The sequence below is a fragment of the Neophocaena asiaeorientalis genome, unplaced genomic scaffold (genome assembly GCF_003031525.2).
Source record: "Neophocaena asiaeorientalis asiaeorientalis breed wild unplaced genomic scaffold, Neophocaena_asiaeorientalis_V1.1 scaffold130, whole genome shotgun sequence".
Lineage (NCBI taxonomy): Eukaryota > Metazoa > Chordata > Mammalia > Artiodactyla > Phocoenidae > Neophocaena > Neophocaena asiaeorientalis.
In genome coordinates this window covers 11705408-11722969 of record NW_020173397.1, presented here as the reverse complement: position 1 = coordinate 11722969, position 17562 = coordinate 11705408, and the positions used below count along the sequence as shown (strand labels likewise).

Genomic DNA, 17562 nt, shown 5'->3' with positions numbered 1-17562 from the left:
AAATGTACAGCAGTAACTCAAAAACCAAAGGAACAAGTCAGCCACACTGAACTGACAGCATCTCTGTCTCATTGTTGATAGACACGCTCAGAGCTGGTGCTCATACCTCTTCACTCGGCAGCAAGTTGTCATCTAATTTGAATGCGGTACCTACACGCCTTCTGACGTGAGGAGGTTTCTCACCTATGTTCAGTGGATACTCCTTTGGCATTTTGCCTGTGAGCTCCTATAAAACAGGACAGAACCGAGAGGGAGATCACTGACCCTGGCTGGAACTGTGAAACACGATTTGAAGTGCTCCCCAAGAGCAGAAGACACTTACAGCCTCCCGCAAACAGATCTTCTTAAGCTCTTCAACTTTTTTCAGAAGTTTTTCTTGCAACAGCTTTTCCTTCTTCTTGAGTTCAAGGATTTTCTCTCTCTTTTGCTCCTCACTGACTTCTGAGTCTTGAGAACCTGGTGGGGATTGGGAGGGAGGGCAGAGAAGGTTTACACATGGCATGTTTCCTTCCTTTTTTTTTTTTTGTGGTACGCGGGCCTCTCACTGCTGTGGCCTCTCCCGTTGCGGAGCACAGGCTCTGGAAGCGCAGGCTCAGCGGCCATGGCTCACGGGCCCAGCCGCTCCGCGGCATGTGGGATCTTCCCGGACAGGGGCACGAACCCGTGTCCCCTGCATCAGCAGGCGGACTCTCAACCACTGCGCCACCAGGGAAGCCCGTTTCCTTCCTTTTTAAAGGACAAGGGATTTTTAAGCCAAACCTGCTGTTTAATAATAGTTTATTTCTTTTCTCCTTGTTTCTGAACGTAATAAAAGGAAACTGGAGAACATTTTCTCATGCTTCTGGGCATCAAACAGAGCCTGGTAATAAGATATGCCTTTTGCATTTTGGCTCAGTCATTTTAGAAGCAATGATAAAATGCTTAGTGTTTCAGACACACCCAAGGAAGAAATTCATTTTTCTGAGCAGGAGAGAAGGTAAGATGTTCCTTGAGATAGTCGTTTAGAATGTTCTTTTAGAAAGTAAGCAAGGCAAAGGAATATTCTATGCTTCAGGTTCACAAGCTGTCAATGGGATTTAGATGAGAAATTATTTTTAGTGAAGTTATGTATACTTAGTGAGACTCTTATCCAAAATTTCTACAGAGGAAGGGTTTAGGGTCAAAAATCACTTTGGGGGTGAGGTGGGTTTCAAGGCTGTAGTCATGGTTCACTTTATGTTAAATGGAGAATTAGACAACTGTTTGTATCAAAAACTACATATTGGGGAAAGAAAAAGCTTATGAACCTTTTGGGGAGAAAATATTCTTGCAAGCTACCCTGAGGCACTCACTATCTTAGTATCTATTGTTAATTATACAACCTGACTTTACTATTTAACTTTCTTCATACTCTTTTTTTTTTCTCTTCATACTCTTTTAAAAATTAATTTCAAAATTTATTCAAACCCGCAATATATTGTAGGTTCCATATGCTTATTTATTCCCAAAATAATGGGTTAAAAGATACATTTGAAAGTGGTTTACAACGAAAAATATGTGAAATAACATAAAGATCGCTTGCACGCTCTCTAATCCAAAAATATTACCTGAGGAGATTAAACTGCCGTTGCTTGCCATGATGAACTGACTTTTTGCCTCTAGTGTCACCATTTTGGAGACCCTTGGTGTTCCCGTCTCAGTCAAATCCATTGCAATATCGTCTAAACTCCTGGCTGAGGGAATTTTTGCCTAATATAACATTGAAATGGAATTCATTCAGTTAAACCTATTTCAAATTAATAAAGAAATTTAGTTACTATGGAACAAAAATGTCAACACGGAGGACAATATAAATTTTTATATACAAAAGTGATATTTTTCAGAACAAAAATATAAGATTTCAGCTTTGCAGTTAAAATGTTTTAGTAACTAGGCATGATTCTTTCTCATGGTATAGTTCAATCATTAACATTAAAACATCCTGAGTGTACACACATACACGCATGCCACAAAGTTGGCAAATCTTACAGTTTTCAGATCAGGTTATACATTGCCCGTTTTCTTAAATGTAAGAAAAATTAAAACAATTGGTAGTAAAGCTTAAAAAAACAAAACTCGAGGAACAAAAACCCATGTGCTTGCATCTTTTCTGAGAAAGCTTATCTTGAGAACACAAAGCCAGTGAGGGACAGGACTCTGTCCTTATAGAAATGCTTCTAGTTACTTACTTTGCTTTGCTTCCGGTCCAAGTAAAACTGATGCTGACTAATCGCCATTACCCAGATGGACTTGATGAGAGAAGAGTTCGCATACCACGTTTGCACAAAGAGGCCACTTTGCCCAAAGGTCCTTCTGGATACTGAAATCCTGAAAGATTAAGGAAAGCACTCAAACAATCTGTCTCTGGCCCAGCACAACATAAAATGTACCCAGTGGGTAATGTAACAAAGCTTCCCCCTAATTGTTTTGGCTCTGCCAAAACTCTTCTTCTCTCAGGGGCCAAGCTTCTGATTTTCTCCTTTTATGAGAAAACCAATCCCACCTGAGTAATAGCTCTCTGTCAAAGCAGCATATTAAACAACACATTCACACCCTCAAAAGCAGATGAGAAAATGGGAAGAGAATTTGAAAAAGAACAGATACATGTATATGTATAACTGAATCACTCTGCTGTACACCTGAAACTCATACAACATTGTTAATCAACTATGCTCCAATATAAAATAAAAATTAAAAAATAAATGAATTTAAAAAGGAAAATGATTACTAACTAATATACCACCCATATAATATTTTAGAAGAACCTAAGTCTAAGTATGGTCATGTGCATAAATGCACACATTCTGCATTCTGTATAGAAGCATGACGTTGGAAATAATAGAAATTAAATATTTTAAAAAAGCAGCAGATGAGAATTAGCCACATTAGAGGCTGTAATAAAAACATTTAGTTAAAGACCGTAGGATGTGCGATCATCACAAGAAGGCGGGAATAAATGTGATCATATTTTAAATACAAAGCAACCAGGATCTGCGTGATCAGCACGTTCCTTAAGAGAGCATCCGTAAGAGAGCATCTCAGGTCTAGGTAGAATTGTCTGGCTCTGGCACTATCAGAGGATGAACATAATAATATGATGCATATCCAAAACTGGTCCAGAGTACTGCTTATGCACCAGACGGAAAGAGGAGAGAGGGTCAGAGTAAGGAGAGAGCAAGAGAGAGAAAGACGGGGGGAAAAGCAGACACTGAGTAGGGGTGGGGGTAGGAGAAGGGCACCAATGTTCTTTGTAGGAATTTGCCTTATCTCTTTGGGTCATCTTTTTGTCACAGCTGTTTCCTCCATCCCTCAGACCTCCAAATATCCATAAACTTATCTGAAAAGCAACCGCTGAGGGCTGATAAGGAATTCCTCTGAGGAACTTGGAGAGCCTACATCCTGACTTCAATTCATGTAGATAATTTAGCAACTTTTTATTTAAGTGACCAAGAATACCAAACTTGAAAATGAGCAAAGGATCCGAACAGACATTTCTCTAAAGTAGATGTACAAGTGGCCAATGAGCCCGTGAAAAGATGCTCAGCGTGCAAATTCAAAGCAGTATGAGCTTATCACCGCACACCACCAGGATGGCTATTCTCACACACACACACACACACACACACACACACACACACACACACACACCTAAAAATAACAAGTGTTAGGGAGAATGTGGAGAAAATGAAACCACGCACATTGCTGGTGGGAATGTAATAGGGTGTGCAGCCTCTTTGGAAAACAGTCTGGCAGTTCCTCAAAAGGTTAAAGAAAGAGTTACCATTTGATCAAGCAATTACAATCGTACATATATACCCAAGAGAAATGAAAACACGCACACATGAATTTTCAGAGCAGCGTATCTGGATAGTCACCAGGCTCATACAGAAAAAAGTCTGTGATCCTCACCTCCGTGGATCGTGAACTTCAACAGCAAACTTTTTTTCACGGAAATATAAGTTCTCCAGCTGTTTCCATTGGAATAACTAAGAAATGAAGAAAACAGAAAAGTCACACAGCTTTAATTAATGTTAACTTTTACTAAATCTAGAAATCAGCTTAATAATGAAAAAATCAAGGATTAAGACTGAGAATTAAGATTAAGAATTAAGCACTAAGATTAGGCATGAATACGTAATGCAGTCTTTTTACAAACCAACTATAAACTGAAATCTTTTTCTGATGGTAATCTTCACCTCCTCAATCTTCCCTGAACAATAAAACCAGGCAACTGTGGGGAACATGCATACTATTTTTCCTCTGACTCAACTAAATAAAAGGGTAAGGAAATCGTCGATTCCAGTAAGCCCATATGCCTTCTGTTCAAAGACGTTGACTTCATATTTAAATGGAAAGAAATTCAAAGGGTTGTCTCAATAAGACCACAGATTAAATTCAAAAGAATGCAAAGTGAAAGTAAAATGGAACCCCAAGCAGGGGTGATTCTCCGAGATACCAGTTTCCCGCCTACAAGAGTTCCTCTAAATGGGACAGAAACTGAGCATTTGGAATTGGAGGCAGGGTAGGGTGGGACTGAACACTGACACTGACCTCTTGGTTTCTGAGCTAGAGCCTCCAGCTTTTGTAAATAGAACCCATTTCTACTGTTGACATTCTAATGCTACACTGGGTGTTATTTGCCAGTTGGTTGGGAGAAAGAACTTACTGGCAGTGGGTATCTGAAATCTAATAAATAACTTGTGAAAAGCAGCTCATTCACAGAACTGAGAGTGCCCTGCTGCACTTTCTGGGTTCACTTCCAACCCCTCACGTTAACCTGAGCCCCTGCTTGTCCTTTTAACTTTGACGTCATAGTTGAATTTCTTTTCTCCATCCCAGTCTTGATGATGAGAGAAATACTAGCACAGCGATTTCATTCCATTATTAGACTTCGGCTGGATTTTTAAATTATGTCCAGACAATCTTCAAAAAGCATTTTAATCATCAAGATAGTAACTTCTCTGCAATGCATGATGAGCAAAACCATTTCCTGGGGTCCGGGAACCAAGACTTTTCACCAACATGTAAACCTCGCGTAGAGCAACAGCACGAGCTAAAGGTTCCTGTGCACATATAGCTGGAAGACAGACGTTTTCAAACTGGACCCCCAGTCCCAAACGGAGTAAAATAAACCAGCACCCACTAAGAACACAGCCCTTCATGGTCTGAACACGTAGTGTCTGTAACTACAACCATCACCCAGGTAGAAAGAGGGATTTGTGAGAGTTTAAAGCTACATACCGATTTTCTAAAATGTCCATAGGTTTGAGGCTTTCATTTCTTTTAATCCCAAGGTTCCAAAAGTGGGACAGAAATGGGAAGGAAAAGTCCGAGGTGCTCTCTCCCTCTCTGCCCCGTCCTGGCGGGGCAGCTCCGGTGAGTTCTGAATGGAGTTTCCTAAGACACTTAGGTGTAACTCAATTTCACAAACCGAACCTCCCACGGCTGACACCCTACTGACATCAGTAACTCCACCGAGTGACATCACCCCAGTTCCACTCCTTCTTTGATCAGGACGAGGACAGCCAAGTTCTCTCTAGCAGATTTTCCCAGGACAGAGACACATTTTTCAAATCCCGTACAGGGTAGATTCAGATGGTTGTTTCCTGGGAAGTAAGCTACTTTGAATCCAGGCATAAACTTCACTAGAGGCTGGGTGAGGGAGACATTGCTCCCCCGCTTAACTCACCCTGGACGCGAACAGGTTTGACAGGAAGAGCCACAATGCAGCTCAGCTGTGTTTTCCTTTGCGTCCATTCCCACACACATAAAACCAGGGCCAGACTTGAAACCTGATCTCTGAAAGCCGCCACCTCTCCCTCTTATCACTTACAAACGTGAAACACTAGTGCTTTTGCCAGCAGACGGACAGCAGACGGTCCCCCTGCAAGCAAAAACCCTACTTAAAAGGTGAAGGGTTTCAGCTAATTTAAAGAGTGAAATAATTAGATGGCAACTGGTTTGCAAACGAAGTTATGGGAATGAGACTGCATTTTTAAGTCTGAAAGGCAAAGCCATTTCCCCACCTGAAATCTTAAGTTTTTGCAGGGAATTCCCTGGAGATCCAGTGGGTTAGGACTTGGTGCTTTCATTGCTATTGCCCAGGTTCGATCCCTGGAAAGCTTTTGCAAAATGTAATTTCATATATGTGCCTGTAAGAGTATAAAAGTGAAGAGGAATGGCACAAGCTTCCTTCGTGATAGCGGTTGGGGATGGTTGAATGTATGAGGCATAAGTGGCACAGAAAACTTCAATGTTACCAGTCATGTTTGATTTACTTTATTAATAAAAATAAGTTGAGGGCTTCCCTGGTGGCGCAGTGGTTGAGAGTCCGCCTGCCGACGCAGGGGACGCGGGTTCGTGCCCCGGTCCGGGAAGATCCCACATGCCGCGGAGCGGCTGGGCCCGTGAGCCATGGCCGCTGAGCCTGCGCGTCCGGAGCCTGTGCTCCGCAACGGGAGAGGCCACAACAGTGAGAGGCCCGCGTACCGCAAAAAAAAAAAAAAAAAAAAAAGATGAAGTAAATATAACAAAATATTAGTAATCGTCAATTTAAGTGGTTATGCAGGTGTAGTCACATTTTTGGTATTCCTGTATTTTTTTAATTTCTAAAAATTAAAATCATAGAAGTTTGTATAAAACGACCAAAGGTTGGTCTGTTTCACACAAGAGTGAGATTTCCACTCCCTAACCATTTGGGAGCCCTCTATTTTATGCATGTATTACCTTTGTGATTCTTATCAATGTTTGAAGTTGCTAGGAAAACACTTCTAATTGCAGTTGCTCTTGATCTAGCTGGCAGCTGGAAATAAGCTAGTTTTTCTTTTGAAATTTCTGAAATCATTCTTCTGTTGTGTTTTTAATTATCTTGGAGTTCTCCATCTCAGAGAGCAGGATAAGGCTCTGAAAACGGCAATGGAGCCGAGGTTAAAGTGGATTCCATTCTCATGCAACACGCCTAGGACAGCACCTGGCACATAGCAGGCAGCTTGCCCAATCTTCATTCCTGTCCTTTTTGTCCTTAAGTGTTTTCCTTAAAGGGTAAATAAAAGGCCCCCCTCTGGTCAAAATCACTCAAGACTTTGGACCAATGGAAGGATAATAGGAAAATGCCAAAGAAATATCCACCAGGCTGACCTGACTTGTTGGGGCCTCTGTATTACAGAAACGGCCTGACAGGGAATTCCCTGGCGGTCTAGTGGTTAGCATTCAGCGCTTTCACTGCTGTTGGCCCAGGGTTCAATCCCTGGTCGGGGAACTAAGATCTCTGCAAGCTAAGCCATGCAGCAGAGCCAAAAAAAAACAAAGAAAAGAAAAGAAAAGAAAGAGAGAGAAATGGCCTGACATATAAGGAATACTCTAAATCACCCAAAAGATGAAGAATGGTTACAAGAAACCATTTAAGAAAAAAGAACAAAATTCAAAGGAAGGTAGAAGGGAGCAAAGTGTGCTTCACATTCTCCACTGTTTGGAGAACACTGGTGACCATACAGAGTAGGACTATTATAGGGTATGATGTCTTACAGGATAGAACAAGACTATTATATATATTATATTATATGAATGTGTATGTATAAACAAAATTTGTAATTTTCATATTAAAACAGAAAAAAAAAATTTGCCCAAGACAAAATTCCCCCTCTTGGAGATTTGGGGGTGGGGGGGTAGGAGAAGAGGACTTTTATTTGCTTTGCAACACAGAGTTATGAGCACGAGACTGGAATGTTTTCTAAAGTGATCATTAAAAAGCATAATGACAATCATTAATCAGTATTTATTGTTGTTTATGTAGCACTCACTAGGAGGGATGAGTTTGAAATTGTGTTGTGCTTAGAATTCATAGTGTTAGTTTAGAAAGGAAATACTCGCATGGCGACAATGAAACCATAAATTAGGTCTTAAGGACTTCTTTCTACTCTACTCTCATCTAGAATGATTAGTTGTGCCCTTTAGCATCAAAAGAAGGAAGTAGATAGCGAGAGATGAAATAATAGCATGGATTAACTTTGAGATTACAAAATAAATAAACAAAGAGATAAAACAAAAAAGTCAAAGAGGAGCAATGTGAACAACATAGTAACAAAGAGATAATCAAAAAACTACAACAGGAAGAGAATGTTTCCTTAGGTCACAAATCACCTTGTCTTAAAAAAAGAAAGTGTCAAAAATTTAATAACTGACACAGAAAACCAAAGCTGAATCAAATCTTATTTTAAAAGTGAACGTGTGTAAAATGCCATAGTCTTTATCCTTAGATGTAAAGGAAGTTGACGGTTTTAGAATAATTTGCCACACGTTATTACACTTTATTTAATGAGATGCATGGGTTGAATATTTAAGCCATTTGTGGAAAACTAAATAAACCTCAATATTTAGTTATTGATAGCCACCCACTATTACAGCCTTAAAGAACTGGAAGAAATCACCTCTTTCCCCTTCCTATGCTACAGTCACACTGGTTCCTAAACATCTGAGGCCACTGTCAAACTCTAGGAAAAAAGACTATAAGGAAAAGCAGAGGGACTTTTAGGAAACTGGGAGTCACATACTTAAGTAGCTCTTGGAGTCCTTTACACATTCCTCTTCTATTAACAAATATTTCTTGTCCACCTTCTATGTGTGAGGTCCTGTTCTTGTTGGCAAAAAATAGCCAGGTCCCCTTCCTTGTGATGCTTACCTGAACCAATTGGACCACATCAGATTGCTTGGTTTACATGCTGATTTCACCACATGCGCTTTATTTGGCAAGTTGCTTAACTTTCTTGAGTCTCAGTTTCCTCATCTGTAAAATGGGACCAACAATGCCTGCCTCAGAGGGCTGTTGGAAGGGTATAGTGAGATTATGTTTATGAAGCACTTAGCACAGTGCCTGGCTCAGAATCAACATTTAGTAAGCGATAAAGCTAGCTGCAACTGTTAGGAAGGACCCTCAGTCCAATTCACTTATTTTATCATCTCTTGTGAAGATGGAGGAGAGCCACTTAACAGCAGAAAGAGAACTAGAAACTGCTGTCTGGATCCCATATCTGTCTTTCCACTGATGAGAAATAGCCAAGTTATTCTGTTGACACTTCTGTGTCCCTCAGATTTCCAATTCTATGAGCTTCAGCCTCTGTAAAAACGGCTGTATCTCTGTTGATTTCATTGGTGGTTTCCTGATACACCCTCTAGGTAGGGAATCTGTTCACTGTTCCTCTATCACAGAGGTCATAGAGGAGGGACATGGGAATGTGTCAAAGGCACGCCCACAGGGAGACGCAATGGCAGCAAGCTAGCAAGCTCCCTCCTGACTGGAGTACCCAGAAAAGAAGAGACATGCCCTAGCATGTACAAAAATGACGAGGAGTGTGACCAATACCAGCAAGGGGGGCCTTTGGGGTAGTGAAAGACAAGGAAATGTCTTGGACAGAAAGGATGCACTGTCTCTTTGAATCTTGATGGATTGAAAGTAGACAGCACTCAAAGGTTTAACACTAGGCAATGACAGGAAAGACATCATCAGAGGCTTGTTTTTTTTTTTTGTAATAGAACTTATAATACAGGTCAATCATTTAACTGCAAATTCACTTGGAAATGAGTAAATTTGGGATAGTAGCAGCGTGGTGTATGACTGTATATCAAATAATGACGCACACAGGGTGATTCCCCTGCTGTAACATGATGCAAAACAAGATCACTGTATTATTGATTTATTCTTTTTGCATTTTAAAAAAGTTACACTTGATGAGTATACCGTTAGTACCCACAAGCCAGCTAGCAGATCTGTTTGGCCTCCTGGAGTACCAGAGAATGAGAATTTTGCAGGATGATGAGCTTTGAGAAAGCCAAATTGACCTTCTATCCAGCTAGCCATCTTTCGACCAAATATTTATGTGACTGAGAATGAGTCTTCTCAACAACCTTATGGGGAGGTACTACATTTAGCCCCATTTCACAGAAGAGAAAACTGAGGCTCAGAGAGGTTTAATTGGCCAAGGTCCCAAAGTTAAATAGGGGCAGATCTGGGATTCACACCCAAGCACAACCATGGCTCCAAATTCCCCAGTAACCAGAGCACACTATCCTGCCTTTCTTACTTGGGAAGAGTATTCTAGGGAGATTTGTTATGTTAACCAAAAAAGAAAGAAAAAAAGAGTAATTCCCAGTTCAACCTCATAGGAAGAAAACGGCAGCAAGTACGGCAGCCATTTGCAGAAAAGAACTCAGTCTCTCGTAGTTTACTGAGACTAGTGGTTCTCCAGCAATGATGATTTCTCTTCACGTCCCACCCTCACCCACAACTCCCAGAACATCTGGCCATGTCTGGAGACATTTCTGGTTTATCACACTGGAGGGGAGGCTGCTACTAGCATCTTGTGGTTAGAGGCCAGGGATGCTGCTGAATATCAGGCCATGCTCAGGACAAAATGATCTGGCCCGAAACATAAATAGCACAGTGAATGAGAACACCTGACTCAGAGGATAATTTCTGGTGACATAATTATGCTTTGGTGGGTGAAGTGTGTTGATGAAGAAGATAAAATTTTTGCTATAAAATAATGAATTTTTGATTTCTCTTTATCTCAACTAGGTATGTCTTTAGGAACAAATAGATGTCTGGATTGTTTTCTTTTCTTTTCTTTTTTTTGCAGTACGCGGGCCTCTCACTGTTGTGGCCTCTCCCGCTCCACGGCATGTGGGATCTTCCCGGACCGGGGCACGAACCTGAATCCCCTGCATCGGCAAGCGGACTCTCAACCACTGCGCTACCAGGGAAGCCCTGGATTGTTTTCTAAATGCAAATGTTCCCTCCCAGAAGGACTTTGAACAACTGATCAGATTACAAGAGGCCATGCTCTCAATGCCCGGGAACACACCAAATGGTACACAGTCAGGTAGAGAAAATTACTTTTTCAGATGTGATGTGATAACCCTTCACACATAAAACATCAGGTCTTAAACACAAGGAGTGAAACATTCTGAGTATTTTTGGAAACGTTTATTTAGACAAAGAAGTCCTGGGTATCAAAAAATGCATGATATAAAAATCTGACCATCTAAGAGGGTGTCACCTCATATAAATTCCCTCTGTGGCCAAATCTCTAACCTCTGAGAGCTGATCTAATGACTTCTGTTAGTACTTGCAATAGCACTCACTGCACATATCTGGTATAACCAGGGCTGACCTGTCGCTCAGAAACACCTGCATGGCTCTTCTGGATGTTTACAGCTGGCATCCCTCCTCACAGGTTGGTACCTAGTCTGCTTATTAAATATTTTCAATAAAAATCTCTAATTTTGAACATGATTTTGTCTTTCCAGATGGGTTCTCAGGTCCTTGACGACTGGGACTGGGCTTTTTCCTTAAACGAGATAAAGAATATAAAGTAGGGGACTTCCCCAGTGGTCCAGTGGTTAACCACCTTCCAATGCAGGGGACTCGGGTTCGATCCCTGGTCGGGGAACTAAGATCCCACATGCAACTAAGCCCGCAGGCCACAACTACCGCACAGGCGTACCTCAGCTAGAGCCTGTGTGCCGCAAACTACAGAGCCCACGTGCTCTGGAGCCTGGGCGCCACAACTAGAGAAGAGAAAATCTGCACGCCACAACTACAGAGAAGCCCATGTGCCACAATGAAAGGTCCCGCACGCCTCAACGAAGACCCTGCATGCTGCAACTAAGACCCAACGCAGCCAAAAATAAGTTAAATAAATAAATAATCAATAAATCTTAAAATATATATATATAAAGTACTATAGGGCCCTTGCAGACAGAATGGGCTCATTATTTTTTTTTTTGGAAAAATACCAGAGTACATGGCACTTTGTTAAGAGATTTGCTCCTGAAGGATGAATGAATTAAAACCAAACTGATCTTTGGTTATAAGTACAGAATGAAGAAAACTTAACTGTTTATGCCCCGTGATAGAAAAAATTTTCACCATGCTTTATGTACTGACTGGCTTTCTCTGCATTTGGACTGGTCAATCCTATTAGAGAGCTATCTTTCATTTTTCTGTATGTGCCAACAATTCAGCCATTTGGTAAATGCCTAGAAACACAGAGTAGCAGATGAAATAATGAAATCTAATGGTTTTGCCTGTCCAGCAGCCCTTTCCTCTTTTTCAACCATCACCTTCAGTTTCTACAGGGGACACACTCACTCTTTAAGCTCTAGCTGTAGGGGTCTCTCAGTTTCTATAACATGCCCACCTCCCTCCCATCAGCGTACACTGTTCTCTGACATGAACATGCCAACCCATTCTTTGTTTTAAGCCTGGCTCCTTCTCACACTTCAGGTCTCAGCTTAAATGTCACGTTTCTCAGAGAGGCCTTGCCTGAACACCCATTTTTGTCCCTCCGTCTCATTTGTTTCCATCAGAGACCATTCAAAATTTATACTTATGTCTTCATTCTCTGCTCACTTGTTTGTTTACCATCCCCCTGGAAGACTTCCAAGGAAACAAACACAGAGTGACAGGAACTACTTATCACCCTCAGGATCTATTTTTCCTTCTAACAAAACACCTTGACTGATGGGTTTGTCCATGAACACCCACCTAGAGTATACACTGCCCAGCCTCCTTTGCAGTTAGGCTTGGTGATTTTTTTCTTTAAACCTTTTTAAAAAAAATATTTAATTAATTTATTTATTTGGCTGTGTCGGGTCTTAGTTGCGGTACGTGGGATCTTTCGTTTTGGCACGTGGGATCTTTTGTTGTGGCGAATGGGCTCTCTAGTTGTGGCGTGTGGGCTTAGTTGCCCCGAGGCGTGTGGGATCTTAGCTCCCCAACGAGGAATTGAACCTGTGTCCCCTGCAATGGAAGGCAGATTCTTAACCACTGGACCACCACGGGAGTCCCTAAACTTGGTGATTTTATGAATAAGGCTGCTTGTCTTGGCTTCTTTCCATCTGCCTACTGGTTGTGAGATGGAAATGGAGACTTACCAATGCCCATCCAATTCTCTGAGAGTTCCCTGTTTTAGAAGAATTGCTTCAAATTCTAATAGTGATTAACTACAGGAGGAAAAGACAAATGCCTATGCTGCCCAGTAAACTTTCTATAAATTAGAGTATGGTGTGAGGGAAAAACAGTTAACCATAAGTTTGTTTTCTATATCTATGGAAAAGAGGCAGGGGGAGGGATAAATTAGGAGTTTGGGATTAACATATACACACTACTATATATAAAATAGATAACCAACAAGGACCTACTGGATAGCACAGAGAACTGCACTCAATATTTTGTAATAACCTATAAGGGAAAAGAATCTGAAAAAAATATATATATATATACATGTGTGTAACTGAATCACTTTGCTGTAAACATGAAAATAACACAACATTGTAAATCAACTATACTTCAATAAAAAATAAATTTAAAACAAGAAAAGAAAAATATATAGTCAGTGAAAGAATTCACTAACTCATTGGGTGCACATAATGATCTGTGAGGTAGGTAGATAGAATTCTTTGATTTTGATAGTTGAGAAAATAAACATCCAAAAGGTTGAGTGACAGCTCCAGGTCAGCCAGCCAGTAAGTGGAGTGCCAGACTGGTTCTTATTTCAAATCCACGCTATAGGGTTGGAGTTCTCCTCCCACTGACTCTGTAGAAGGTTTTAACAATCAAATTGATTCCTGGTGTGGCGGGAGCTTAATTATATACTTTACAAAGTATAGACCGGATGGACTGGTCTCCGGGTGACATTCTGTAATTGTGTTTCTCCCTGCACATCATACTTCATTTTGTCTTGATGTAGAAAGTATAATACAACTGGATGGCACACATTCTCTTGTCTCTCCTATAGTAAACCTCACCTAGAATTTAAGCAGCATTAGAAGCAGCATCCTAATCGAGGTCCATGGTGATGGGGTAGCGTTGGAGGGAGCCAGGTGGGTTTAGAAATGATCAAGATGGCCGTGCTTAGAGAAATAAGCAAGTGACTGAGTTTAAATGAAGTGAACCCTGTACTTTTATGACAAGGAAACAGGAAGACTTTTGGGCTGGTTATTTAATTCATCTGCTCTAGGCAATTGTGAATTCCAATTAATTTAAAAAACTCAGTAACTGATGACTAAAGACCTTTCCCCCACCCTGAAATTCTCTGGGGTAATGACATGTATCACAAGACTTTATAAGTCTTATAATGCCAAAGATACTAATCTTGAAAATCATTTTATCCTACTATGGTCTACCTGTAACACCTTGACTAGCATGTCATTTTTTTTCCTCCCACCTCTGACAGGTTCTGGTTTTCCCCAGGGAAATAACTTGCTAGAGGGGTACAAATCAGTCATGACATATATTAATACTTTACTCAGCCACAGACCCATTGACTACTTCTTTGTGAAGAACAGAGATTTTTCCTTGAAATACCGAATGAACAATAAAAACCTACAAGGCACGTGTTTGAATTTTTCTTTTTTAAATAAAGCTTCATCGTTTTTAAGTTTGAACATCCTACAATTTGAAGTTGAGTTCTGGTATGTTTCACATTCCTTGAGAGTTTGCGATGACACATTTCATGCACAAAGGAAGGATTTAAAAGAAAAACTGCTTATGACCTGATTTTTTAATACCGTAATTTTTGTGGATTGTAACTCGGAAGTTAAAAAATTTCTCTTAATTTTCATCATACCTTAGGGCATTGTGGTTAATGAATTGGGAGCGGCAGAATGCTTACCAGTCTCTGAAAATAGTAACTGTGAGTGTGGACTCTTACGTGGGACACTAGGGCTCTGGGTTTGTAGCAATGTTGGGTCCTTCCTTAACCAGTGATCCAAGAATATTTCTCATATCCTTCTTTATTGTCTCTCTCCCTCACTACAAATGAGTAATTACCAGTTATGGAGTTATTACTGTACATCCAGCACGACACTAAATATAATCTCATTAATTCTTACAACCACCCTAGTAGTTGGTGGTATTACCATTGTACAGAGGAGGAAACTAAGGTTAAAGACAGGTTAAGCAACATGTCCAAGGTCACACAGCAAATGACATCAGAGACAGTTTTTGGATTGCTTCCCAAACCCTTGCCCTGTTGCATTATACTACGTGGATTGCAAACAAATCGAAGCCCCTGACTGGCAAAAGCTTTATAGACAGTACACATGAAGAGCCTGTGCTGGGTGTTTTGGGAGGTAACACAAACACAGTCCCCAATATTCAGACCCTATAACTGAGAGACATTATGTGGAAAGGACAGAGGCCTCAGCCTGGGGACCTCGGACCAACCCTTTTTCAAAACAGACTTTCGCCATCTTATCATGGGTAATTCTTCCTCCTTCTGGCCTGTTTTTAAGCCATGTAATTATAATGCAGCAGGCATGTGATTCAAGAGGCTGAGCATCTACGCAACCTCCCATTCCAGCCTTTGTTTCATTCCAATTTGGCAATAGGACCTTCATTCCTGCCCGGCCATTGGTAACTTGCTGGAACATAGGTCCATGCAAACAGCTGAAGCGTGAGCCTCCTTCTACATGTCAGTGCTCACGTCCCTTTAAGTTAGGCATTCCCTTATTTGTGCAACTAAGCCAAGACAGGGACGTTAGAACGTCCTCCTGCCAATGAAACTCTTAAGTTGTCTAGACAGGAAAAAATAAAGATACGGAAGCAAAATCCATTGTCAGGTTTAACAGAGGAAGCAAGGAGAAAGCAAAGAGTGGTACAAAGTGGACACCTGCTAAAATAACCAAGAAAGAGAAAGCAAGACAGTGATGACACCAGATGGCCTGTTTATGGTCCTTTTCAACCTGAATGACATGTCTTGAAAATGAAATAGGAAAACTCTTGCACACTGAAAAAAGGAAGTGGCTTCTGATCATTGTCTATAGACTCTGAAATGAACAAGCAAACCTGATTATGATCAGTGTCAAACAATATTTACCAATTTCTATGAAACTGTGAATGTAAAGAAAGGCCTGTGAGTCATGAGCAACTGAGAGGAAATTAACAGCAATATTTACTGTGTAGATTCTGATTCACCATTATTTTGGAAGAAAGCCTGGTTGTTTTTAGTAGATGCATTTAGAGTCTGTGAGAATCTCAATTTTCTCAAGCCACAACAGCTAAGAAATTACTTGTGAGTCGATTTAAGTTATATTTTACATGCAAGATTCAGAAAAACCAAAGAAATGTTATTTCTTAAAGTAAAATTCAGGGAAGAAACAAATTGCCAAAAAAAAAATGTTAACATGGATGAGGTCTACCTTAAGAAAACATGATCTTACAAAATAGATAATAGGGGCTAGTTATTTGCCTTGGCTGAAATTCATTATCCCCCAACCCACTCTTCCCACAATGGAAACAACCCAAATGTCCATCAAGAGAGAACTGGTTAAATAAATTATGTATTTCAACACCATGGAATACTAGTCAGCTTTAAAAAGAGTAAAAAGACATCTGTTTTAGAAGTGATTTGGAGAAATATGACATAGTATGGAATAGTATACATAGTAAGATTTCTTTCTCTCTGTAAAAGCTTAGTATACATGCTGACAAAGTCTAAATGAAGCAGTATCAACGGCCACTATGGAAAACAGTATGGAGCTTCCTCAGAAAACTAAAAATAGAATTACCATATGATCCAGCAATCCCACTCCTGGGCATATATCCAGACAAAACTACACAGCAAAGTGATACATGCACCTCCAGGTTCACAGCACCACTATTCACAAAAGCCAAGACATGGAAACAACCTAAATGTCCATGACAGATGAATGGATAAAGAAGATGTGATACATATATACAATGGAATGCTACTCAGCCATAAAAAAGAATGAAATAATGCCATTTGTAAAAACATGGATGCAACTAGAGATTATCATACTAAGTGAAGTAAGTCAGAAAGGCAAATGCCATATGATATCACTTATATGTGGCATCTAAAATATGACACAAACAAACCTATCTACAAAAAAGAAACAGACATAGAGAACAGACTTGTGGTTGCCAATGGTGGGGTGGGGGGGAGGGATGGAGTGGGAGTTTGGGGTTAGTAGATGCAAACTATTATATATAAAATGGATAGACAACAAGATCTTACTGTATAGCATGGGGAACTATATTCAATATCCTGTGATAAACCGTAATGGACAAGGATATGAAAAAGAATTTATGTATATATATAACTCAATCACTTTGCTGTACAGCAGAAATAACACAATATTGTAAATCAACTCTACTTCAATAAAAAAATAAAATAAAAAATAAAACAAAATGAAATTCATAAACAAACAAACAAACCAGTATCATTCTCTTGACAGTGATTATCACAGGGGAGGATGGGAGCTGCTGAAGAACTTCCTGCCCCAATTGATGTTTCTGTAGTGTGTGCTTTTTTTTGTTGTTGTTGGTTTCTTTTACAATGACTATTTAAAACTTTTGGTAAAAACATTAAAATATATAACTATAAAGAAAAACTGTACGCCCATATCATTTCTAACGTTATTAGAAATTTGATCTTAGAAACAAGTTTTCAAATATAACCAAAATTACTCATATTCCTCCTGGAAATCAAGTATTCCTTACTTCAACTGATCTGGGTCACTGGGCCA

General features: G+C 40.2%; 1 protein-coding gene across 5 annotated transcripts in view; it reads right to left on the bottom strand.

Annotated features, from left to right (window-relative positions):
• The window catches only part of FRMD4B (FERM domain containing 4B), a 229090-nt gene that overhangs the window by 20343 nt on the left and 191185 nt on the right, over positions 1 to 17562 (bottom strand). For all 5 annotated transcript variants that reach the window (XM_024747081.1, XM_024747077.1, XM_024747078.1 and 2 more), the window contains exons 12-16: positions 3928 to 4004; positions 2208 to 2346; positions 1587 to 1728; positions 323 to 456; positions 107 to 226 (exon numbers count right to left, since the gene is read on the bottom strand). In XM_024747081.1, the coding sequence (XP_024602849.1) occupies positions 107 to 226; positions 323 to 456; positions 1587 to 1728; positions 2208 to 2346; positions 3928 to 4004 (612 nt within the window). The remainder of the gene's footprint in view (positions 1 to 106; positions 227 to 322; positions 457 to 1586; positions 1729 to 2207; positions 2347 to 3927; positions 4005 to 17562) is intronic.